The following is a 27,501-nucleotide window of genomic DNA, read 5'->3' on the forward strand; positions in this document are numbered from 1 at the left end:
ATATTTGTGTTTCTTACTTATAAGTGAGGTCAGTCTTTTCCCAGCGCCCTCCAAACAGTGCAAATCGCTTCCTGCGCTGCTGTCTACTCAGGCCTCCCTTCTTCTTCTTCAGGTTGTAGTACAAAAGGTCAACCTTCATTAAGGTGGGATAGTCTGGGACTCCACAGCGAGGGCGCTTCCAGAACTCTGTGTCATTTTTGGATCCCGGTACAGACTTCAAATGGTACTCTTCATTTAGTGTGTCTTGTTCATGCCGGCCCCTCTTCTTCAGGCCAGTTTGACTGTTGCTGTGAGGCCATCCCTGCTAACACAGGCACAGTCATTGAGGTCTTCATACAGAGTCTTTATTAGCCAAAATAAATACTAATAAATAAAATCTATTTTCCAACTGAGCATTGCAATGTGAATTTTTATGCTGACGATATCATCCTGTATGCCATCCGTTCTACCACAGACCAGGCATTCTTTAGGTTACGCTCAGCTTCTGACAACCTCCAGACCTTTTTTTTATTATAAAGCTTGTTCTAAATTCCAAAAAGATGAAATGTGTGCATTTTACACAGGCACAATGCTTTGATGTTCCTGCTCTCAATAGATGATCCATGTTCTTAATAGAAATCTAACTGATACAGTAAGTCATTATACATGCTTAGGAATTTGGTTCTATAGAAGATTGTCATACATAATGTCAGAGTGCATTTACTTCTTTCTGAAAAGATCGGATGGTCATCACCGATATATACATGTAGAAGGCATCAGCATATATGTGTTTTCATCTATAATCCTTGCTATGAGCCTTCAGATGTATTTAAACTCCTTAGTTGAGTTCAGAGTTAACACCCATGACACCAGATAAAAGGATAGATTAGTTTTAAAAGTTCCTTGGGAGGACTAGTCACAAACTGAAATTACAGACCCTCATTCATCTAAGCGACTTTAAAGTTCTACCTGTTGATATATATATATATATGTAAAAATAAATAAAACTTAGCTTTGTAGATGTAAAAGTGGGAGAAAACTCAAAGAAATAAGCCAATCATGAAGTCTTTTTGAGGTTACTCAACTTTAGGGCCAGCTAGTTGTGTCAACTCAGTTTACAAAGGGCTCCACTGATTTAGCATTGCACTCTTATGACATTCTCGGAGTCGTGATGGACTGTTTTTTTTAAAAAAGGACCACAATCGATGCAGCAGAACCAGAGATATCATCTAGACATCATCTCTGGTGCCATGGTTACATTGATCAGACTTCACACAGCTCCCTCTTGAGCCACAAAAGGCTTTCAACAACTTTTTCAAATATGCAGTAGTAATCCTCTAGACTGACTTAGATGTGTAAAAAGTGGTGGAGCTCCCTTCTTCTATGCTAAGTTTAAAGCTTTTAAGTTTAAAATTACTACACATGCGGAGGTAGGGACTGAATTGGAAACTAAAGTGGTTAGCATTGACCTCAAGTTTCAAAAACTTATGTTAATAATTTCCAAAGTGGTCTGAAAATTAAAACTAGACATTCTGTTGAAATTAACAGAACTTGCATATCTCAATTTAGTTAATAAGAAAAGCTTAGTTGATTCCACTGACATACTGTATAATGTTTTACAGTGTAGTTGTATCATCTAATAATGTTTTGGTTAGATAACTTGAGTTATCGAAGTAATTAAGTTTTAAGGTTAAAAAAAAGAAAAAAAAGGAAAAAAAAGAAATTAGGTTTAGTTATTTAGTTATATTGTCAAGAGGGTGTCATTAGACATGATTAATTTTTTTACTGGTAAAGCAGTTTAAGGTTTGGCTCCCCCGTGTAGTACATTGTTACTATAGCTTTTGCTGCACAGCCACATCCAAATGTGGATCAGCAGATCCTGGTTTGACCATGTGACTGAGTCATGTTACAAAGAAAAAGAGCTATGAGTGGTTGAAGTGGACATCATGTTTGCATTGTTTTAATTGTCAGTAGAGTAAAGACCAAGAGTTATCTGAGACATGTATAAAAAGACATAGCAAACCTTCATCAGAACATTCCACAAATTAGTCAAATGAACACTTACTGGAAAATTTTAATCCAAATACAGTGCATGCTGGGAAGTATGCTATTACCCTTGCAATCTTTTGAAACAACCTGATTTGGTGAGTTGAATGAACAATCAGCAAGACATTTAGTCAACACATGCATTGTATAAGTTCTGAAATGCTTCCAAAACTGAAGAACACAAGTCGGTTGCTTGAACTTGGTTTGTTCCTGCAACTGAAATTTTTACTTTAAATGCTGATGATTTATATTTCTAATTCTGAACACTTTGTAATCCTTTTTATGCCAAAAAATATGGTATTTTTATTGTTTATCAGTTCCAGAATAATAGCTTGACCCACTACACCTTCCATACAGAAGAGTTAAGGGAGACTGGAAAATCAAATAGTAAATGCGGACAGACACTGAGAGCAAGTTACAGTCCCATAAGAGACATACTGTAAGCATTGTAAGCACAATTATTGGATTTGATTTGCCTGATTGATTGATTGATTGATTATTCAGGTTCAGGTTCAATTTACTTCAATTTTATTTGTATTATTCCAAATATTAACACACATTATCTCAAGGCAGAAGAGAGAGCGAGATCAGGAACAGCTGTATATACTGTTGTATTCAAGCACTGTCAGACTGGTATTTATAATGGTAATAATAATACTTGCAATACATATAGGTGTACTAATGTTATTAATAATAGCGACAGCAATGATAGCAGCACCAATTAATTATATTATTAATAATAATAATAACAAAAATTAATAATGATGATGAGTCATAGATGAGTCAGCTCCAGAATCAGAGATATCTGCAGAATGAGGACAGGGAAAGCAAGGACAGAGAGAAAAAGAACAAACTACAGGAAAGAGAAGAAACAAAGTTAATGACATGCAGTACTGTGATATAATACATGGAGGGAGAGAGAGAGAGAGAAAAGAAGAGAGAAGAAGTACCCTGTCTGTCATGGGAGTTCCCCCAGCAGCCTCAACCTATTGCAGCATAACTAAAAGATGGTTCAGGGCTCACCTGAGCCAGCCCTGGCTCTAAACTTGATCAAAGAGGAAAGTTTTAAACCTTATCTTAAGTGTAGAGAGGGTGTCTGCCTCCCAAGCCCAATCTAGGTGCTGCATCCACAGGAGAGGAGCCTGGTCGTTCAAGGCTCTGCCTCCCATTATTCTCTTGGAAACTCTAAAAACCACAAATATGCCTGCATTTTGAGAGTGGAGTGTTCTATTTGGATAAGCTCTTTAAGATACTATGAAGCTTGGTCATTAAGGGCTTTGTACGTATGAAGAAGGATTTTGAATTCTGTTCTGGATTTTACAGGAAGCCAATGCAGAGCAGCTAATATAGGAGAAATATGATCTTGTTCCTCATTACTCGTGAACAACTGGAGGCTTTTCACAGCGTTATTGGGACATCCTGATAATTAGGAAATACAGTATGCCAGTCTAGAGGTAACAAATGCATGGACTAGTTTTTCAGCATCCTTTTGGGACAGGATGTCTCTAATTTTCCGTATATTGCACAGGTGGAAGTAGGCTGTCCTAGAGACTTGTTTTATGTGTGAGGCAAAGGACATGCCCTGTTCAAAAATGACTCCAAGGTTCCTTACAGTAGAACTGGAGGCCATGACATCCAAACTAACTGTATGATTAGATTTTTTTTTTGTGTTTGACGTGTTTAAGGCCAATAACTGTACAATAACTTCAGTTTTGTCTGAATTTAGAGGTAAAAAAATACAGGTCCTCCAAGCCTTTATGTCTTTAAGATATGCATGAAGTTTGACTAACTGATTAGTTTTATCTGCCTTCATAGATAAATACAGATGGATGTCACCTGTGTAGCAATGGAAATTGATGTGGTGCCTCCTAATAATGTTACCTAAAGGAAGCATATGTAGGGTTAAACATACTAGTCCCTGTGGAACTCCATGACTAATTTTAGTATGAATGGAAGATGCATTGTTAACATGAATGAACTGAAATCGATTTGATAAATATGACTTAAACCAGCCTAGCGTGGTTCCTTTAATCCCTAATGAAATTCTCCAGTGTCTGTAATAAAACCTTGTGATTGATGGTGTCAAATGCATTACTATGATCTAGCAGGGCAAGTATAGAGTCGAGTCCATTGATGGAGGCCATGAGAAGATTGTTGGTAGCTTTCACCAGTGCTGTTTCTGTGCTATGATGTACTCTAAATCTTGACTGGAATTCCTCAAACAAACAAACCATTCCTGTGCAAATAATCACATACAGTCATTGGGTTGTAACAGCTTTTTCAAGGATTTTAGAAATAAAGGGGAGGTTGGATGTAGGTCCATAATTGGCTAAAACATCTGGATCAAGACTAGGCTTTTTAAGTAGAGGTTTAATTACTGCAACCTTAAAACCCTACAGTAGTAGCCTGTTAAAAAAGATAAATTGATCAGATCTAATATGGAAGTGTTAATTAAAGGTAAAGCATCCTCAAACAGCCTGATTGGAATAGGGCCTAAAAGAAAAGTTGATGGTTTAGATGAAGAAACTGTTTAAGTTAGCTCAGAGAGATCTATAGGAGAGAAGCAGTCTAAATATAAATCAGGCATCCCAGTTGATTCTAAGACTACTGTACTGGACAATACAGCCGTGCTAGTTGTGGGAAGCAGCTGATGAATTTTTTCTCCAATAGTTAGAATTTTATTTGTAAAAAAGCTTGTGAAGTCATTACTACTGAGAGTTGAAGGAATACATTGCTCATTAGAGCTATGACTCTGTCAGCCTGGCTAAAGTGCTGCAAAGAAGCCTAGGGTTGTTCTTATTTTTCTTCTATTAATGATGAATAATAGGTGGTTCTGGAATTACGGAGGGCTTGTTACATGTTATTAGACTATTTTTCCAGGCCAGGCAAAATTCTTCTACATTGGTGGAATGCCACTTCCTTTCCAGCTTTCGTGATGTCTGCTTTGAAGCACGCATTTGTGAATGGAGCGAGCCTCCTCTGATTCGCTCTCTTCATTTTCAGCAGGGCAACAGTTTTGAGTGTCGTACCCAGTGAGGTTGCAGCACTATCTAAATGATCATCAACTTGTGTGGGAGTAAAGTTGAAACATGGCATTGGAGTAAATAACAATGGAATTCTTCCCTTGGTTACAGCATTATCAGCTAGACACCCAATGTAATGGAATTTTTTCCCAAATGCTCTATAGTCCATTATTGTAAACTCAAATGTTACTAAAAAATGGTCAGACAAAAGAAGGTATTTGAGAAAATATTATTAAATGCTTAATTTCTATGCCATATATCAGAACACCATCAAGGTTGTGATTAAAACAGTGAGTGGGTTCATTTACATTTTGAGAAAAGCCAATTGAAGCTAAGTGAATTAAATGCAGAACTAAGGCTATCGCTGTCAACATCTACATGAATGTTGAAATCACCCACTACAATTATTTTATCTGTACTAAGAACTTACTCAGAAAAAAGTCTTGGAATTCAGATAAAATCCTGAGTAAGGGGCAATTGGATGATATGCAGTAACTAGTAGAACCGGTTCTTGCATTTTTCAGCTTGGGTGTGAAAGACTACGAGTAATGCAGTTACATTCATTAAGGAATGCTGGCTGAGTTTTTAGTTTTTTTTAAAGGTTTTTTTTTGTGGCATATTTGCCTCTATTATATAGCAGACAGTGTAGAGGCAGACAGGAAACAAGGGAAGACAGAGAGGAGAATGAAATGCAACAGACATCCCCAGTCAGAATCAAACAAGAGATTACGGCAATGCATCACTAAACACCTGGCCTTCACCTGTCACCTTTAGTGACATCTTTAAATTACTCGTTTCATCTGGGCCACAATCCAAACCCCAAGGTAATCAGTTTATGCAATGATTTAAAGCAGAGAAAAGCAGCAAATCGTCACACTGAAACCAGAGAGTGTTTGATGTTGACCACAAAAAGGGGATTAGGGCTTCAGGTCACAAATTCATCTGATGACATGAGTTTATGAGTGTCACATAGTGCTGTGCTGGGTGGCTGTCACACTCCATACACACTAAAGTCAGCTGTTTGCTGACTTGGTTTGGTTTCTCTTTTGCTGATTTGACTGTTTGAAGCCAGCAAGGTCAGCTATCCCATTAGCCTATGATTGTTGGTATAGTTCAGGTCCAGAGTTGCTGAGGGGGCCATTTTAATCAGAGAAGACAAAAAACTGGACCAATATACTGCTGTAACTGAAAACATAGCAAGCTGGTGGAAAATTATTAGGTTAGAACTGTCATGGGGCTGCATCATTGTCTTGTGTTACTAATTCTCAAATTATTGAGATGAATGTGAGCAGTTAGGAAAAAGGTGCATTCTTCCAATGGTCGAACAAGAAACAGACAAATTTCTATCATATTCTATCATAATATTCATCAGCTATTGTTAAATGGCGCACTTTTCCTTTTCTCTAAAAAAAACATGGAAATAGTTACCATTCTGGAAAACATGTTTCATGTTTTCATCTGAAATCAGACCACCTACAGTTTCAATGCAATACTGTAATCAAGTGCTTGTCACAATGAACTTATGATGTACACCAATCAGCCACAACATTAAAACCATATATATATATATTTTAGCTTTAATTCAAAGGGTTTAAAAGATTATTTATCAGTTTCATAGCCAGCAAAATGTAAAATGGGGGACTATGTAAAATAATGACTGTAATTTCTAAACGATTAATGTGATATATTTCTCAAAATTTCAAGTCGAATTAACCTCAATCATGTGAGGAAGTCCCCTCGACCCATGATTAAAGAGTCTAATTTATTGATTAATTGTCCTTCGTGGTTGGAAGGCAAATAAGACAATCAATGAGAATAATTTTGTGCTTAAGCAAAGCTCCAAAAGTGCTCTAACGTAAAAGGATTATGGCTTGACATTTGTTCAAATACTAGACAATCAAAAACCACATTGGCCCTGGGTCAGCCTTAAAACAACAATGTCTTTGACATAAACTCAGATGTGCCATCTGGGTCAAATCCAGCTGTTCATTGATATTGTCATGGTACATTTTCTATAAGCATATTCAGGGTTAATGAGGCTGGAGCCTCTCCTAACATGCATTGACTGACAGGCAAGGAAAGATTTTGGTCATGTTTCAAAATAGCAAAGAGAATTAAAATGCATCTGTGATTAAACATGTAAACTTTGTTTTGAAACCTGTGAATAGTTGAATATAATATTAACGAGCCACTCCACTGATTTTACGCATGAAGTTCAGTGTAGGCTGGATGTCCACATAGCGTTTTTCTCTGGTAGAAAACCCCTTGCAGGGCGCTGAGGTGCGCTTCATCCCAGGGCTTCATCAAAAAAGCACTGCGCGTGGGTTTTGTTTTTTATGACAACAATATCTTGACAACATATCACCACCGCTGTTGTAGGATAGGCTCGCATCGCCCCTTGGGTTTTTTACCAGTATAAGTTTATTAAGTTCTGAGATTTTCAACTAGAGTCTAAAAAGGCGGAGAACTCTGAAAAAAGGTGCTGGGTGCAGCGGCCGCATACGCTCTCTCCTCATTGGAAACAATTGAAAAAACAAACTGGCGTTCAGAAAGAAAACGTTCTATGGACACATACCCTTACTCGCTTACTCTTCATGGTTAGTCCTACTCAGCCTGTGAAAAAATCTGTGTAATGTGGCTGTGGCTCTGAAAGGAGTTTTCCAAAGTTCCAAGATATTCCTGATGATATCATCAGGCTTATCTCATCTTGGGTTTTGGACTTAAAATTTTTGACATCAGTTTTGACATTTGAGTTTCAAGTTTTAAAAGTCTGCATTTATGAGGAAGTGAGGCACTAATGAGAGACCCTATTGAGTTGCATTATGGGGAAGTTTAGGATTCAGTGTTTTGGGAGCTTGACCTTCATCTCTGTGAATGCACAGTACAAAATCTCTCGTGTACCCCTTTGATTAATAATTACAAATTTTTACTAGTCAATACACAGTATTATTATAGTATTATTATCACATATACTGTATATGTCTTTATCTGCGTATTCCCACACTTGGCTGCTTGGCACTTGGCAGCTGTATGATGTTTACATTGACTGACATGTTAGATGCCAAGTTTCAGTGGCTGCACCAGTTTATCAAATGAAAAACCTCCAGTTATCCGCTGCATAATTTGATACTCATTTTAAAGTTATTTGTATTTGAAATTAATAATATTACAATTATCTTTATAATTATCAATTAGTCTGTTGTTCATTTTCTTGATCAATGGCTTTGTCTATAAAATGAAAGAAAATGGTGAAATGTATCCCTTATAACTTCGTTAGTGACATTTTCAGATTCCTTGTTTTGTCTGACAGTCCAAACCCCAGGGATATTCAGTTTACTATCCTGTATGGCAAAGAAAAGCAGCAAATCTTCTGTTGGAGAGGTGAATACGTGTCATTTTTGCTTGAAAAATGACTGAAACTATTAATCGATTATTAAAATATTTGCAACTGAAGCTAATCATTTCAGATCTAAATGGGATTTTCACACTGAAGCTAAATAAACATGCTAATATGAACAATGCCTGCACAACAATAGTACATCATAATGGACCCAGTGGTGGGTCTGGCAGGGTTGAAGAGGTTTTAGTCCTTCAACAAAATTGAGGCCACAGGCTTAGCTGAACTGAGAGAAATTTAAGTTGAGTGACAGAACTAAAGCAAGTGTGTGGGCAAGGAGTAAGTTTTCATTTAAAAAGCATAAACACAAAGCTTTTTTGTATACTAGGGGAATCCTGGAGGTGGAGCTAATATGACACCACTAAATAGTGTGGTTACTGCATCTCGTCCAAACTGACATGCCCAAGCATCAACCCAAAGTAAGTGCTGAGCCAGTCTACACACGGGAGCATTGTTGTTTTATCTAATAGATGGCATCTATTACATCGGGGAGTCTTAAATGTAAATACAATGTGTGCATGCAGGTATGAACATGTACATGACTAAAAACTGTGCACCACACAAAAACACACACACACACACACACACACACACACACACACACACACACACACACACACACACACACACACACACACACACAAATCTATTCTTCAAACCCCTACAAAGCTCCATCACACGCAGTGAGCAGATGTCTGGAAATTCCCTGTTCAGTCATGACATCAGATTGTCTGCACCATAACACAGGGAGTGTTGTATGAAAGGTTTTCGAGGATGCTGATCAGACAGTAGTGGGAAACGCTAACCTTATGACTTGCAATAATAAAAAGTGGGCAGAGGTTGATTTGGCTCCCTAAACCACCACACTACAACTGTAATAAGAACTACTCCCACAGACATCCTTTGGCTTATAAAAAGTAGTCCAAACTTGAGACAAACAATGCACATGCTGGATGAAATCTCTCAAGGCTAGATATTTAACCACAAAAAGTCCCAGATGTAAGCAGGAATTCAATGTTTTGCATACAAACCGGATGATTATGCTAAGTGGAGGCAATGCTTGCAACATAAAGAGGATTGGTATGAATGGAAATGGGAGACTGCTCCTCCACTGTAAACAACTCTTACCAAACCTCTTGAGTAAACAAGGTACATTATAGAATTTAACTTTGCTACATAAAATACACTTGTGAGAGCGACAGCTGACAGTAATCGAAGGAGTGTTCTTATCCTTTACTAAAGTAAAACTTCCAATATCACGAGGAAAAATACTTCATTCTACATCCTGCATTTAAAATCCTACTTAAGTACAAGTAAGAAATACATAAGTATCAAAATGGTCTTTAAACATCATGTACTTACAGTATCAATAGCAAAAGTACTTGTTATGCAGAAAAATGTCTTTTGAGTGCTATATTTTATGTATTTCATTATTAGATTGTTAATATTGATGCATTGATGAGTAAGTAGCAATTAACTGTTGTAGTTGCTAGAGGCGAAGCAATTAGAATTCAACAGCTAATTTAAGAGCGCTCTCAAGAGCTGCTACCATTACCACGGTGAAAAGGTCAACAGAAGTTGACGTCCAAGTAGTCTTTGTGAATGTGGAAGTTATTCAGTCCCCAAACACCAGTCTGAAATTGGTTATTACACAGGCTTTCAGAAAGATAACAATAGCCTAATGCTTCTGTCTGACCTTCACAGTGTGGATGTGTGCTTGTGAGGAGTAGTTAATTAAACCCAGCAGGAATAACTTGTTAGCTTATCATTTAAATCATCAAACTCCATAATTTCCGACATTGTAATCACAACAAGTGCATCATTTAATAAAAATTGGAAACATATTACACTGTGAAAGTGAAATTTCAAATTTCAGTGGAATTTGGCGATTTATGAAAGTAAAGCTGATTTCAGAGGCTAGTGGATTTTACTTTCTGTTTTTTCCAAGTTTGAAAGTTTTTTGGATTATATCCATTATTTTGATGGCATTGATACCTATACTGTATTTTCAACACACAGCTAACGAGTTCTACGGGATCTCCTAGACAGATTTTTTGGCAAAGGCACCCAGTGAAATCTTTTACCTACTGTATGTCACAGTGTTATTCACAGGTTAACAAGTGAGGTGCCATTACAGTAACAGCTACTTGTTTACTTCAGCCTACAACCCAGATTTGTTTCTACAGTTGGGTAATTAATTCAGTGGTTCCCAACCTAGGAGTGAGTTCCTTCAAAAGGATCAAAACATAAAAAAATGGCCTCTCCTTACACGAACCCCCTGAACCCAAGCAGGAAACTTCTTGGAAGGCAGTGTTGTCAAAGATGAATTGAAGAACCCACCTCAGGCAATGTGCCTCCTGTCTGGTCTAATTTATGAATTGCACCTGGAGTACCCAAAGTGCATCAAAAACATTTCAGCTTTATTCAACATTCACTGTATTGCTGAACCTGGGTAGAGCTGGCACCCATAATTCAAAATCTAAAAATTTAGTTTCCAAGTGTAGGACTGTCATGCCCTGACAAAATGTACACAAATATTTTTTAAGATTGAAATGGTAGGTCACGTCACATTTTTTGTATGTATATGTCAATACCAAACAATATTAAATAATTTTCTAATAGATGTATTGCATTGTGGGTTTATTAATAAACAACAACACATTTTGCATTTTCTCAACTTAAATATTCAGCTTAAATGAAGGATAAAGAACAATGAATAAAAATAGAAAATCCAGTCATTGTAACTTCAAATGCTGAGTTGAATAGCTGGGCAAATAGCTGAATTTTACTGCAGACTTTAAGTGCAAATGATCAGGCTTTAGTGTCTTGAACCTTAATTGTTACTTCGACTCTATTAGCATTCAAGTCAGTTTCACTCATACAAATTAGTATCTACATTATCGGTTTCTTACATTTTTAAAGGCAGTTGCCTTAAATATTTCAAGTGAAGTCTGCTTGTCCAAATGAACAGTGTATGGGTTTTATGTAAAATCTTACAGTGAAAAGTAGCTACTAATCTAAACATCAAAGCTGTATATACAGTAAGTACAGTACTTGAGTAAATGTACTTAGTTACCTTCCACCACTAACAGAATATGCTGATTAACAAATTCATGTACATCAGACTACCAATATAATCATAAATCATTCACTGTCAGCCATCTAGTGTCTTACAGGGTGGCTTGTTTTTTCAAACAACATGCTGAGAGGGTTTGACTGCATGTTAGGAAGATTAATCTTTCAACGATAAGTCTGATTTAGCTATTAACAATTAAGCACTTAAACATCAAAGATCATAAAATGAATAGCTATGCTTGATACTGTTGCAGTATTGCCATGTTTGGCAGGGCTGGTTGTTTTCCGGAGGCACTCAGAATGATGTACAAACAAACGCCTCCATAGGGTTGTTTCAGTCACTCAGTGTCTGTTGGCCAGATGTCTCTCTCTCTCTCTCTATCTCTCTCTCTAAGTAGCTATCTACTGTTTTCTCCCTTTTCCCTGAGTCAGCAAACAAGCCTGATTTTTTTTTAAACCTCCAACACTTGCCAAATGACTTGCCTCTGCCTGCATAATCTGAGTCTCAGTCATGCTGTTGACAGCTATACCGGAAAGTAGGCCTGCCATCCATCAAGGTGCAGAAAGTTTGAAACAAACATCGTCCTGTTTGGGCATAGAGTACAATGACGTAACATGGATAAAGCTTTACTGTTTTTTTTTTTCCCCTGTAATTAACAGAACGTTTGATTCTATTAAATCTCTAAAAAAAAAAAAAAAAAAATTCCTTTCCAAATAAAAAAGCACAGTACAAGCATACTCATCTGCAAATGAATTGAAAATATATTGCAACTACAGGACCACTGAGTTTCCCCTGGTTTAATAATGATTTCAGCTATCAGATATTTAGCAAATCTGACCTGTTGATTAATTGACCATCACAAGCTTTCAGTGGGCAAAATTATCTTTAATAACATATCAGCCAGATAACTAAAGCGAATGTTGAAGAACAGAAGCACTGACAGTGACAGACCTTTTTTTGAACAACAAATTGGTTGAAGTCTTGTATGAAACTGACAAAGGAGTTTGTGATTTTGCCTTTAAATACGATAAAAAGTGGTGCACAATTTCACCATTTTAACTACATATGGTTTTACAGTATAGGTTTTATGAGAAAAGGCATAAACGGTTCCGCTGATTCTAGTTATTGGCTTTATTGACTGGAATCTACTTTGAATTAAATCATTCACATGGAATTCCACTGTATCAAATGTTGTGTGTTTCTGTCAAACACACACTGCATCCTGTATTGTCCCTAACTGCTCAACACTGTGTCATCCCGGGCATAATCCCCCCTTTTTCCCTGTGCATAAAGTTTCCTTGATACCTATGCTTTTAAGTCTGTGTTGGACTCACCTGTGGCTGCTTGGACCTGCTGGCAGTCCTCCGGTCATGTACCGGCAGGGAATGGACACAGAGGAAAAGGTGCAGAGGCAAGATGCTGCCGCAAAACACGACAGTCCGCATCATCTTCTCCCACAGACACGGGCTGATTCAGTAACAGTGTAAGAGGACAATGGTTATAGGATCCCCCTACCGTCATACATTTCACTACACAGCGTCCTTCTCAGCGGCAGCTCGTCCTCTGTCTGCTCTGTTGAAACTACACTTTTAGGAGCTCCCAGCTCAGCTACACTCCACACGTGACTTAACCCCTTTCACTCCAAAGGCACAGCAACCAACAGAAATTAAAAGTTTCCGAACCCCTCTTCCAGAGGCAATTACACAGAATAGCCTGAGGTGATAAACTGAATGGCATAAAACAGAGGAACTGTTCAGATACTTTTTAGATGTTTAATTACCTCATGTTGTTGGCAGATGTTTTTTTTCCTACGTGAAGCAGCAGCAAGTATATGATTTCTGTAATTGTAAGGTGTTCCTGTTATTTTGTATACTGGCTCTGTTTGAAAACAAATGCAAGCTGGCATGAGTCATTAGGGTCTATGTCTCAATTGCCAGGATCCAATAATGGTAAAATGAGTTTCTAACTAATTAAGTATAATGTTATCCATCATTTAAACTTATGGACAACTTATTAACTTGTCACTGACATTATGCATTAACATACTATCCGTTACGCTGGGATATCTTAAAAGCTGCCATTTGCCATAATGTTGACAGTGATCATTTCTTCCATAACGGTACTGGCCAAATTTCATTCAAATGTGGGCTTTCCTTTGCAGTCTAAATAGTTGCATTAAGGAATATTTGAAGGATACAGTGGCTTTACTTGGGTGTGCAGTGAATTAACCACACAGTAAGTGTGCGTAATGACTCCTGTCTTTCCCAACAAGTTATGCAGGTAGGTGTGAGGGTGCTGGGTGGTAGGGTTTGTTGTTGTTACTGTTGTTGCGATATTCACTGACACTGTATCATTTGATGTTATGGGACTGCTAAATGTCATCCTTTGGGTCCAATTGTCTATTCTAAAATAAAAATCAGAAATAAAGTGTCAAAAATCAATCAGTCAATCAATCTGATCAATCAATCAATCCCTCTCCAAAATAATGACTTACATCTGTCTTACTAGGACTCCCATCCCTAATTTGTTTGTCATTTTTATTTTATCCAGGCATTATAGTGACATTTACAAATGAATAAGTCATCATAATAACATTTACATTTTTGACCTATGAGACACTGACTGCATAAAAGCCTATGGTTAGAATTTGGGTTTATCGTATATTCTCAATAGAATCAAAGTGAAAGTGAGTGTGAAAAATGCATAATGGTAACTTCAAAGTCACATAAGCTTAAGTGCAGAAGGTGTTTTGGAAAACTGAAAAAAAAAATGTAATTTGTTAATTTTCCTGTGATTACGTAAAAATGTAGTTGGCTTGAAAAATGATTGAACATTACTTTAGTTTTACTATAAAGATGATACATATCGAAGCAGGATTACAGTTAATAAGGAGGATGTGATTTAGTTTTATTTCATTCAACCACATCAAGCTGTTTTTATGGATGATTTGCAAACGGGTGGAAGCCTCAGCTTTCTCCAGCTCAACTTTTCCACGTTACTTTAGTCGAACCAAGTTTGTTCCTCAACCAGAGAGCCACTTCAGATAACTGAAGTCTTCCTGCAACAAACATCAGCTCTGTGACTGTATTGCACAGGTTAATTACAGCTTGCGTGAGGGACAATCGATTCCCTCTCTCCCGTCCAGGTTACATGTAAAAAGTGTGATATGTAAAACAAGTTGCTCATCTGTCTGCATCATGTCTACATGCCTCTGTGACTGGCTTTATGTTTGCAGGCGTTGTAAAATCAGAGCCGCTGCTGCACCGTATGAAAGGCAACACTGTGCAGGTTCTTTATTTGAGACAGCTTCAGATTGACAGGAGAGGCTAGATGCAGATTCATGTTGGAAAACAGATACAATTCAGGAGAGTGCGTACGTCCGCAAGGCCAATGTCTAACAAAATACACCGGACTTCAAAGAAAAAAATTTAATGGGTTCTTCCATAGCCGATGCTCCATCCCTCTACCAAGTTTGGTGCAAATCGGTTCGGTAATTTCTGTGTAATCCTGCTGACAAATGAACAGACAATGGCGAGAACATAGCCTCCTTGGCGGAGGTGACAGACAAATACACTTACAGGTCTAGAGACATATTAACGATTAAAAGTGGATATTGTTTTAGAGACAGTTGCCATTATATCAGCAGGAGTTGCTGTCGCGTGTACTCTGCACACCAAACGGCATTGAAGAGAACGTCAAGTTTGTTGTAAACAATGCCACTTTAATGTTACCTTCGAAATAAAGGTGTACAAACAGTTAATAGCATTTTCAGAACGTTTTCCAGAATGAGCAGTCATGGGTATATACATTATATTTGGTTTTATATAGCTTACTTGATTTCTTTTTGGTGTTCTTTGTCACTAGAAGACTGATTCGTCGAGAAATATTTTTATTTTGAAGGTCCGTGCAGGATGTGGTTAACTTTTTTAACAACTTGACAACAGCGATTAAAGTTGAAAATGAAGGAGCGGTGAGGGGGAAGAAGAAAGGAAACTTGCTAGCTGGCTAACGACTTTATCCATCTTCTGCTTTAAGCGTTAAGATAATGGCGCCTTTAGACCTTGATAGGTACGTTGAAATAGCAAGACACTGCAAATACCTACCGGAAAATGATCTAAAGGTGAGTTTAATTTGCTGAATTCAGCGTAGGCCATTATTTGTTAATATCAGTACAAGCTAACAGTGTGACTATACGAAGTTTGTTCGACAAGCGTGGCTAGTAACTTATCCGCGCGTTATTACTCGGAAGAAGCAAGGATTACCGTTATTTTTGTACATTTTGCCAGCGTCACCGACAATGGCGACCATTGGCTGGCTCGGATGAAAATTCCAGAGTGGGCAGGGAAGTCAAAGAGAAAGCTGTAATGCTTAACCTAGTACTACAAGCTAACAGTGTGTAATGGTGTAATGGGAACCACGGCAGACCGAACAGAAGCATATCATCAGCACTCAAGCTACTTGGGGCGTTGTTAACTTCAAATGTTTGGCGCTCAAATGTGAGGTAAAAGTGAACTAAAACACTTGTTCGGGGAAACAATGATAATGCAGTACTGTTTGATAACTCCCTGTTTCTGCAATGTTCTTTGTAGGGACCCTAAAGCAGTGGGTCAGTGTAAACGGGTTTGCCCTAGCTTTACCCTAATTAGCCTCTAATCTACCGTGTGGGTCAATTAGAGCTGTGTTAGTGCTAGTCTTTGATTTGATTTGTTTTTCTCCACTCCTATATTGTCACGGAGTAAAGTAGGTGACCAATAAGCTTGCTACATTGTGCAGTTAAGATGCTGCATTGTAACAGGATGATTGATTAACCATTGTCATACTATACTTTTCCAGAGATTATGTGATTATGTTTGTGATTTGCTGCTGGAAGAATCAAATGTTCAGCCAGTATCTACTCCAGTTACTGTTTGTGGAGATATTCATGGTCAGGTACGCCTAACTGATTTTTTGTTGTTGTTGTTGTTGTTGTTGTTGTTGTTGTTGTTGTTGTTGTTGTTGTTGTTGTTCAAACCAATCCTAGGATGATAAATTAACCTTGCATTTTATCAAATCTTAGTATGTCATTAAAATTGACTGATAATCCATCCCAGAGACTGAGAATTACTGATAAATACCGATTTTCTTTTACTGTTGCTCATATTGAAAGCTGTATACATTTTAAATTTAAATTAGTTTTTAAACCGTGTATGTGTTTGCATTTATAAATTACACACACAGTATGAATGTAGTCAAAAAAAAGATTAATTACTGTACCTGTGAATTTCATAACATAATTATTGAAAAATTAATAAATTGTCCCACTCCTACTTTTAGCCTTTAGTCTTAGGCTAAACAAATATCTTACTAGCAGACGGCCTCAATACTTAATAATTTGTTATGCTATGAAACATGTTTCCACATAGGTAACAGTCCGATATGAAATGCAAAGTGACTTTGTTTAATTTTTATTAAATTGCTAATACTGTGGCACTTTTGAATGATCATGATTGTCTGTTTTTAAAAAAAAAAAAAAAAAGAAAGAAAGAAATCATGACTAATTGAGTTCTCTTTACTGTTCCTGTCTAGTTTTATGATCTTTGCGAGCTCTTCAGAACTGGTGGTCAAGTTCCAGACACAAATTACATTTTCATGGTGAGTAAGTTTTCTTTGTTACAGAACAAACAACAACAGAATTAAATATACCCGAATAATGCAGAAGCTGTTAATCATGGCGTATTTTTCAATCAGTCAGTCAATCTCCATGTTCATTTTAGGATTGAATGGTCTTCATAATGCGGTGAGGGGAAAAAAGTAATGAATCATGTCTTGCCTTACCCAAATATTGTCAAAGATGGTTATCTTGGAATATCTGTCTTTTTAATTTAATTTAATTTTTATTTATTTATTGTGTGTGTGTGTGTGTGTGTGTGTGTGTGTGTGTGTGTGTGTGTGTGTGTGTGTGTACATATATACATATACATACACACAAGTAGTAAATATTATATATTGCATATTTTAGAATTTGAAAAAGGTTATAACATCATGAAAACATTGTCTTTCAGCACAGTGACACTCCATTGAATCTGTTTATATTATAGTGTTATAGTTCAGTTCTTTAGTTAGTTTTAATTTCCATGTACCCCTAAACATTTGGCCCTTTCCACATGGTATTACTAGACATGGATATACTAAATATCAAAAATATCAAGACATCTTCTGGCAACATATATACTGTACAAGACACACACCGAAATAAATATATAAATATCCTTCTAGCAAGTCGATTCCATAACTGAGCTACATAAATACGCCAGCGACCCACACGCTTTCCATGCCATATCTCCCATCATTGCCAACTTTGGTCCATACTTTTGCAAACACACAAATATCTAATAAGCACTGTTTTTTCATAATTTCACACATTTCACAAGATTTCTAATGCCCCATATCCCCGGCTGATTAATCAAGCACATGACACACAAAGGCTTAAAAGTTTTTAGTATGTAACGTGTTACTTTAACCAGTATAAGCTTATTGGCAAGTAGAAAACAGGTTGAAAGTAACTGCAATTATTCTGTGCCCAGATTGTTATATATATTAAGATGCACTGTATGCGGAAGCCAGTGTATTATGTTTTTAATGGTTATGGGAAGGCTCTTTAATGTTTTGGGGTCTCTGATGGTGTCTTCTTATCATCCCTTTAGGGAGATTTTGTAGATCGAGGATATTATAGCTTGGAGACATTTACACACCTGCTGGCTTTAAAAGCAAAGTGGCCGGATCGTATCACACTTCTACGTGGAAATCACGAAAGCAGACAAATAACTCAAGTGTACGGCTTCTATGGTGGGTAACGTCACTTTTTATGTATGCAAATGTTTTATGTTTCACAAGCTCATCAAACCACATTACCATGTATGTTCTGCTTATTTTTAGATGAGTGCCAAACTAAATATGGAAATGCAAATGCCTGGCGGTATTGCACAAAAGTGTTTGACATGCTGACTGTGGCAGCTGTAAGTTAATTCATGGTTCTTTCACATTGTTTACATACATACTGTAGGATGTGTATTGGATGCAGTGGATTAGTTCACTCCCAAAGCAATGATTTAGAGATCTTAAAGAATTATACCCGAGAATATCATCCTATTAAATCTTCTGTGCATACAACTTAGATTATTGACAACAGTTTCCCAGTTCATGCAAGTGGCGCTGCAATTTTTAAATGTGCTTTTCCTAGTTCCCAAGGACCTATTTGTTTCAGTTCATTTTAATAAGCTATCAAAATCAACTCACAGACACTTAACTCAGCACGGATAATGCATCATAATGAAACATGTGCAAACTGGTTTTCATTAAACTTGCTTAATTTTAATAGAGTTTTAATAGTTTGTAAACCATGGAGTGATTTGTGAATTGTACTTGGTGGTGCATTCAGGTGCTAATTTGAAGGTCTGACGACAGTTTCTTCATTCAGTTGCCATATAGCATTATACTAAAATACTATGTTTGTAAATTTAACAGGGAACACAAATAATTATTAGACATGAATATCATAAAAACGTAATTTGACAGTTATTGAATGGTCTACAAAAATTATTTTGTTTATAAGAGTGGAAGACTGTTTTAGCTACATGACAGTATGTAAACGCAGCATTCCTTTATGTGGAATTCAGATGTGTGCTATCGTTGGATGATCAAGGCTGGAAAACCTGCATACTAGTTAGTAAACAAAAAGTAGTTGGATAAGAAATAACTGCACAGTAGTGATGCTTTCACAAGAAAATGTCAAGATAGTGAATATAATGCTGAGGAGAGTAGACAAGATGATTATGCTTTCCACTGAATGACTCTTGTAAAGTGTCACTTTGAGCCAGAGTATACAGAGGAGGCAGGCAGAGCGAGACAGGGAGAGGGCAAGGAGACACGACACTGCTGCTATATCACCGGATCAACCAGAGCAGCAGCCTTTGTCCAATCAGAACTACTTGTAGGCGGCACTTCTGTCCAATACACTCCAACACAGAACTACACAAAAGCAATATATATCTCCAATTGAAAGTTAGTAAAAAAGATTGTTCTGTGACCAAAATCACAATTACCATGACTTCTAAATGTGCATTTCTGCAAAATATTCCCACATGTAAAATATTGCTGCATCCGTTGGGGAATGACTTACACTAACAAGACGGTGTATTCAGATCGTGGTTATTGCAAAATGCAAAAGCATTGGCTTGGTCCTTAAACTCCCATTTAATGGAATTAATCTGTTAATGTGTGTGTGTGTTTATGTGTGTGTGTTTGTGTGTGAGAAATGTTGGTTTGAAACCATTGTTGTTGAGAAATTTTGGCCAGTCCTCACATCTTACAGGACTGTTTGCATGTTAAGACTTGGTTTTAGGGTAAGGATAACGGTTGGGGTTAGGCACTTTTTTTAGTGATGGTAAGGGGTTAGGGAATACATTATGTCAAAGAGTGTCTTCACAACTAATGTAAGACAGTATGTGTGTTTTGGGGGGGGTGGATTAAATCAGTCTTTTGTTCAATGTAATAAGAGCATTAGGTGAGGATTGGCACCGATTTAGTTTCTGGCCGTGTGATGTGTAGTTTAGTTTAAAGGGTGACTTAACAAAAACAAACATTTTCCTACTAACTTTTAGTTGTATCTAGTTATTTAACTTTAGACATTTTCAGTATTATGTGCATTTGATAGAGAATAGTTTCCAATCATACATCTGGTATCTGTTTGTAATTGTCTTCAAACAGTTCAAGTTTATTTGTATAGCACAATATCATACAAAATCAATTCAAAGTGCTTTACAGAATGACGGAATAGTAGACAAAAGGGGTACAGCATAAAGACAGACAACATGCATACATGAACACCTACACTCACAAACCCCATATTCACACATGCACAAAACTGGATAAAAGTTCATTTAAAACTAAAAGCTCAATTAAATAGTAATGTTGTAAGCTTATTTTTAAAATAAGATAGTGTTGGTGCAAACCACAATTCAGCAGGATGTTCCATACTTCAGGCACATAAACACTGAAAGAGCCTAATCGACACAACACAGTTTATCATCCTAGCAGAATTTGTACAGGTAGGAATTTGCTTTGGATTTAAGTGATTTAAACCATGCCTGATAGTAAGCCAGCTAATAACATGGCTGTATTCCCATAATCATTCAGTGGTAGGTAATTTGACCAGTTATTTACAAGGGGAGTCTCTACTATGCCGCAGTCACTGATCTCCATAAATAATGTACAGTATGCAGTAATACAGTATACACCTTCCCTTGAATTGATATCGGAACAGAAGGATTTTGTTTCTCAACTTTTTATTACCTGAGGCATTGTCATAGTTGTTAAACTACTTACATAATTTCTGGGAACAACTAAAAATAGGCTGCTAGATAATAAGTGTAATAAATGGGAATAACACAAATATAAGGATGCAGTATACCTCAGCTTTGGTACTTGTCAGATCATCAAACAGCATCTGAAACAGAGTCCAACAGTCACACGCGGTTCACACAGTGATTGGCCGTGTGTGTGGAGGTGAGAAAGTAGTGCAACACCATGCCTTCCAGGGGAGATTTTCCACAAGCATGTGCTTTTGTCCATATTTGGATATCTCTCAACACTCTCAGCGTGGCTGTTGAACACTTAACGATGAAAAGTTGTTGGACACTACTCCGTGTGTGTTAGGGAATTTTCTGTTGGGGTACGCAGGTCAAGCGTGGGACTTGAGGTCTCAGGTGAAACAGCAGTAAATCTTTCTGAAAGGCACACTGTCCTCTCTCCTTGAAATGTTGGGCAGCTGTCTGATGTTATTCGGGGAAAGCAGAGCCATTCTGATAAAAGTGAATCAGCGTTGCTTTGGTAACCAAGGTCAAAAGAGATGGCTGCTTTCGCCTCCCTAGACGCGACAGATTGGTGTCTGCTAGAATCCATGGGCATAGCCAGATAACCGTGACTCCAGACTAGGATGGGCTGACTTTATACTGAAGGCTACATGCAACGTGATCTGAACTAACATGGGTAAAAACATTTCTCTGTTTACACAATAGCGAACCAACAGACTAACTCCACATACAGTAGAGGTATGGAGTTTGACTATTTCTGGGTGTAAAGTATTCGTAGCATGATCTGTAGGGGTTTAAAAGACTGGCCACGGGGGACCGATAATTTATATGGTTAAAATTTCATTCCATTTTTGAATGGACTGAAATTGAATTGATTGGACAAAGTTTAGAGAGGCACACACCGCTGTATAATTGGGTCCTACAATTCACAAGTGCATCTCAAGATAAAAACACAGCCATGAAATCCAAGGAACTCGATTTAGACATCTGTGATGAAAATGTGGCGAGGCATAGATCAGGGCGAGTGTATAAAACCATTTCTAAAGCTTTGCCTTTTCCTAGGAGCACACTGGCCTCAATAATTGTGAAACAGAAGACATTTGGAACAACTAGGACTGAGTGTAGATTGACTGCCACAAATGGCAATTTTATTCATTTACAAGTAAATCTACATTATAATAAAGTGCCAAATGTGAAGGGGTCTGAATACTTTCTTAAGCCATCGTATGTTACACCCTAATGAATCATAGCTTTCCATCTTTCATTATTTGCATGATTTAGGTTATTGGAAAGGAGGTTCCAATTTTACTTTCACCCGAACACCAACAACAACATTCTTCTTGCGCTTCTCTATGTTTACAGTCATGTGCAGGAGAGATTTCATGTCATGGAACAAGTAGAAGTTGTCAAACTAGGTGAGAGAAGGCAAAGAAATTCTGACATGTGTTTGTTAGGACGTTGGGAGGTGTCCCAGATGCTGTACAGGTTACCTTCCACTATGACACAATGATTTTTGCAGCTACACACTACCTGTCAAGCACCACTCTACCTTTCCAGCACCAAATGGCAGACAAACAGTTATTGTAATGCTTTATTTGACTTTGCCAGACAGGGTTCTAATGTTCAGCTTTCATTGAAACTGTTTTAGAGAGGTTTTCAACTGTGGGATAATTTTGGAGGCTGCAGTTTGTAGTGCTGTTGATGTCTCTGTACGATGTTGATTACATCATACAGAGAGGAGCTTATTTTGTTTAGCCTACCCATCAATATACGGCTAGGTACTTCAGTATTTGGACAGTGACACAGTTTTCGCAGTTTTGCCTCTGCAAATCACAATGGATTTGAAATGAAGCCATTAAGATGTGATTGACATGTAAACTTCCAGCTTTAAGGTGTTTAACAAAAATATCACATTGACTGTTTAGGGATTACAGCCACTTTAATGGGGTGAATAAAATAATATTGTTTGTATTATTGGCTCATACTGTCAGTATAATACATTGCAATTCAACAGCACCACAAACTGCAGCCTCCAAAATAATCATAAAGTTGAGTCAAAACAAAAAAAAAAACGAACATTATAACCATATATTAGACCTTATAACCTAGTATTAGATCGCATTATTTTAGTTTTAATAGTTATAGTAATAGCAATAGTTCTAATAAACTGACAACTGAGTGTATATTCTTTGAACTGAAAGTGGAGGTTTGCGTATATAAAGTTAGGTGCATAAGTATTTGGACAATGACACAATTTTTGTAATTTTGCCTCTGTATACCACCACAATGGATCTGAAACAAAAGCCATCAAGATGTGATTGAAGTGTAGACTTTCAGCTTTAATTCAAGGGGTTTAACAAAAATATCACATCAACCGTTTAGGAATTACAGCCATTTTTATACATAGTTCTTCATTTTTCAGGGGCTCAAAAGGAATTGGACAATTGACAAGTGATCAGTTTCATGGTCAGGTGTGGCCTGTTCCCTCTTATTTCTTGACATATTAAGCAGATGAAATGTCTTGAGTTGAATCCAAGTGTTGAATTTGCATTTGATAGCTGGTCATGGGAATTCTCAATATGCAGTCCAAAGATATTTCCATGCAAATGAAGGAGGCCATCATTAGGCTAAAAAAACAAAACAAACCTATCAGAGAGAGAGCAGAAACTTTAGGAGTGGCCAAATCAACAATTTGGTTCATTCTTAAAAAGAAGGAATGCACTGGGGAGCTCGGCTAGACTAAAAGGCATGGAAGACCACAGAAGACAACTAAAGTGGATGATGGCAGAATTCTTTTCTTGGTGGGGAAAAAAAAAACCCCTTCACAACATCTAGCCAGGTCAAGAATACTCTGTATGAGGTAGGCTTATCATCGTCAGAGTCTACAATCAAGAGACACCTTCATGAATGTAAATATAGAGGCTTTACCACAAGGTGCAAACCACTGGTAACACTCGAGAACAGAGAGGCAAGATTAAACTTTGCCAGAAAACATTTTTAGAAAAAAAGCCTGCACAGTTCTGGAACAAGATTCTTTGGACAGGTGAAACCAAGATGAATTTGTGCCAGAATGATAAGAGTATGGAGAAAGAAAGGAACAGCTCATGATCCAAAGCCACCACATCACCTGTCAGTCATGGTGGAGGCAGTATTATGGCATGGCTATGTATGGCTGCCAATGGAACTGGGTCACTGGTGTATTTATCATGTGACTGCTAATAGAAGCAGCAGGATGAATTCTGAAGTGTAAAGTTCTGTACTAATTGCTCAGATTCAGCCAAATGATGCAAAACTGATAGGATGGTGCTTTAGAGTACAGATGGATAATGACCCAGAATATACTGTGAAAGCAACGCAAGAGCTTCTCAAGGCAAAGAAATGGAATATTCTTCAATGGTCAAATCAGTCACCTGACCTCAACCCAATTGAGCCTGATGTTCACTTACCGAAGACAAAAAGACAGACAGAAAAGGCCTGGCAGAGCATCTCAAGGGAGGAAACTCAACATTTGCTGATGTCCATGGGTTCCAGACTTTAGGCAGCCATTGGCTGCAAAGGATTTTCATCCAAGTATTAAAAATAATCCTTCTACTTATAATTATGGTGGCTTGTCCAATTACGTTTGAGCCTCTGAAAATGAGAGTATTTATAAAAATGACTGCAATTCCTAAACTCTTTTTGTTAAACCTCTTCAATTAAAGCTGAAAGTCTACACTTCAATCACATCTTGATTCGTTCGTTTCAAATCCATTCTGGATGTGTACAGAGGCAAATTACAATAATTGTGTCGCTGTCCAAATATTTATAGACCTAACTTTATATATACACATACACAGATGCCCACACATAAGCAGCAGACTGGCCACAAATTTAAAATACCAAATCTTGTGAACACACTTCAGCAACAGAATTACACTTAAACTAAAGTATAAAAGTGCGTGTTCCAGCTTTCATTTTTGTCCATTTTGTAAATCTTCAACAGGCTCAGTCCAGTTCACTGATTGGCTGCAACTATATTCCGCCTTTCCAACACCTAACGCCAAAAAAAAACACCACTTTGGAATATCACTGATGCAGCCTTCTTTATTTATTGACTCTGATTTTACAGAAATAACATACAACAACTTGGATCATATTTACTGTGATATTTTTACAATTGCTTGATTTTTAAAAAACATATTTTAATCTCTAATTTCAGTTGATAGATGAGCAGGTCCTGTGTGTCCATGGTGGTCTTTCACCTGACATCAAGACTCTGGACCAGATCCGCACCATCGAACGCAACCAGGAGATTCCCCACAAGGGGGCCTTCTGTGATCTTGTGTGGTCAGACCCGGAGGATGTGGACACCTGGGCTATCAGTCCACGAGGTGCCGGCTGGCTGTTTGGCTCTAAGGTTACTAATGAGGTAAGCTGTGTTGTCAACATTTGAAACTTATCAATGGAAAGCGAAAAATAAATTATTTTGACCCTTCACACTTGCATCTTTGAAAGTAATGCTCATATCTCTTACATTTAAGTTTGTTCACATCAACAACCTGAAGCTTATCTGCCGTGCACATCAGCTGGTTCATGAAGGCTACAAGTTTATGTTTGACGAGAAGCTGGTAACCGTGTGGTCCGCGCCCAACTACTGCTACCGCTGTGGAAATATTGCATCCATCATGGTCTTCAAGGACGTGAACAGACGAGAACCCAAGCTGTTCCGCGCTGTCCCTGACTCAGAACGTGTCATACCTCCTCGGACAACCACACCCTACTTCCTGTAATCAGTTCTCTCAGTTCTCTCTCCTCTCCACCTTAAAGATCTCAACTCTCAAACTTATTTATATGCAACATATTTGAAGAAAGTAATGTCCCCTTCATGTCTACAGCATCTTGAATTTCAAAGGATTTCTTCCAAGGCTCACTTGGTTCTGTCACAAAGGAAAAAAATCCTCTTATACCTGCAATGAGAAAATCACACTTTTTTGATATTTTAGATTTTTAAAAAATGTTAAATTGTTTAATTTAGATGTGATGTATCCCACTGAAGCATATAAATCATTTAAACGAAGTTGTGCCAATAATACGTGTTCAAATAAAGTGATAAATATTTCTTAAAATATGATTAGCAGTTTGATTTAATTATTATTTTTTTTTTTTTTGGAAACACTAGTTTTCTCCTCTTAGCATGATAATTTCAGACACCTCAGACACACTGTATAAACAGCTGCTGTGCCCATCCTACAGCATTCTGTCTCAAATGATGGTTTCAGTTTTAAATGTAATCTTTCAGACTTTAATTTATTGTTTTAAAAGTATCCTGTGTTATTGCAGATACCATGTATGTACATCCTCAAGTGTCTGTCTTAACGTGGCATTTTATTTAGCATTTTCTCGTCTCTGTCTATAGTATGATGAATTGTTGCAACAGTGGCTTTTATAAAGATCCCATTTAAATTTGAAAATAAAGTTTACAGTGCAAGTGCATTTCCTTGAAGAGCTTAGCTCAGTAGTTGCATTTGTAGCAGAGAGCTGTTCTATTTGAGGTTCCCCATTTTTGTAATTTGAATAAAACATCATTCATTAAATCTTCTGAATAGTAGCCCCTTGAATCATGAATGGGTTAATATAATGCAGTGCTAATCATTGTAAAATGTGAGCAAAAACAACAGGGTCATTCTGACCCGGCATCAATGAATAATGAGTCTTTGGAGGTGGCCAAAAACTTAGGTTTGGAACCACCGAACTAACTAACCTCACTGTAGTCAAAACCAGGTCCATCTCACACAGCTACAGCAATTACGTCAAAGATGATAATGTGTCACAGGGGACATGTTTCTGGATAACAAAGACTTTTACTTTTCATACCTAAAGTACATGTTGCTTATAATACTTATGTACTTTTAGGAATATGAAGGAAGTACTTTTATTTATGGTGGAGTATTTTTACATTATTGTACTAATACTCATGAAAAAGATCTGAGTACTTCTTCTATACTCTATGTCCTAGTTGCATGGTTCCAAAGATACATCTTTACATAGCATGTCTGCAGAGCATTTTAGGTCCTATTACATACCTTCGTAACTATTTTTCTGCATATATCTTTCTTTTATCAATATTTTAAAGAAAAGGCTTGAAACATAGCATCAAGTAGATCAATACATTATAGCAGTTTCACAGGAGCAGTACACATTACTAAAATGCATGGTGTAGAAAATAAATAAATAGGGTAAAATATATATACAAAAGTGGAGATTTAACAATGAAAGCAGATGAAAGGGAAAACAACCCCATACAGTGCACAGGAGATTTCTGAAATCTTAACAGGCACCTTTGATTTTCAGATTTTTATTCAAGTCAGAAAAAGATGCCATTAAGAGATACCATCTTCCAATCTATATTTAATCTAGACTCATTAGAGGCTATCTCTAACATTGCATTTACGCAGCCTTTTAAATCGAGCTTTTTGCTCCTTTCAGTGTCAGTTCTCTTAACTCGAATCACGAAAACCATAATTGAATATACACATCAAAAAATTAAGAGTCAGGACCATGATTCAGACTGGCCTGTGCCCTTATCTTTGGAGTAAATATTCTCACAACATGATAACAGTTGGTGAATTTTAGTGTGTATTGCTGATTTCA

The 27,501-nt window shown here is 37.2% G+C and overlaps 2 protein-coding genes across 3 annotated transcripts in view; one reads left to right on the top strand and one right to left on the bottom strand.

Annotated features, from left to right (window-relative positions):
* LOC120806244 (stromelysin-3-like) overlaps positions 1–13,068 on the bottom strand; it is a 29,080-nt gene extending 16,012 nt beyond the window's left edge. Inside the window, exons 1-2 of the mRNA XM_040157182.1 lie at positions 12,856–13,068; positions 18–301 (exon numbers count right to left, since the gene is read on the bottom strand). Coding sequence (XP_040013116.1) covers positions 18–301; positions 12,856–12,969 — 398 coding nt within the window. The 5' untranslated portion in view covers positions 12,970–13,068. The remainder of the gene's footprint in view (positions 1–17; positions 302–12,855) is intronic.
* A 2,369-nt stretch (positions 13,069–15,437) lies between these two features.
* Positions 15,438–25,981, top strand: LOC120806408 (serine/threonine-protein phosphatase 6 catalytic subunit-like). 2 transcript variants are annotated; one of them, XM_040157572.1, is made up of 7 exons: positions 15,438–15,641; positions 16,355–16,450; positions 17,087–17,152; positions 18,205–18,346; positions 18,437–18,516; positions 25,070–25,279; positions 25,392–25,981. In XM_040157572.1, exons 1-7 carry the CDS (start codon positions 15,567–15,569, stop codon positions 25,638–25,640), a joined length of 918 nt encoding a protein of 305 aa, XP_040013506.1. In that variant the 5' UTR covers positions 15,438–15,566; the 3' UTR covers positions 25,641–25,981. The 2 variants fall into 2 exon arrangements, with proteins under 2 accessions (XP_040013506.1, XP_040013507.1); XM_040157573.1 differs by lacking the exon at positions 15,438–15,641 and adding an exon at positions 15,702–16,022.
* Positions 25,982–27,501: the final 1,520 nt, after the last annotated feature.

The sequence above is a fragment of the Xiphias gladius genome, chromosome 20 (assembly GCF_016859285.1).
Source record: "Xiphias gladius isolate SHS-SW01 ecotype Sanya breed wild chromosome 20, ASM1685928v1, whole genome shotgun sequence".
NCBI classification, from domain to species: domain Eukaryota; kingdom Metazoa; phylum Chordata; class Actinopteri; order Istiophoriformes; family Xiphiidae; genus Xiphias; species Xiphias gladius.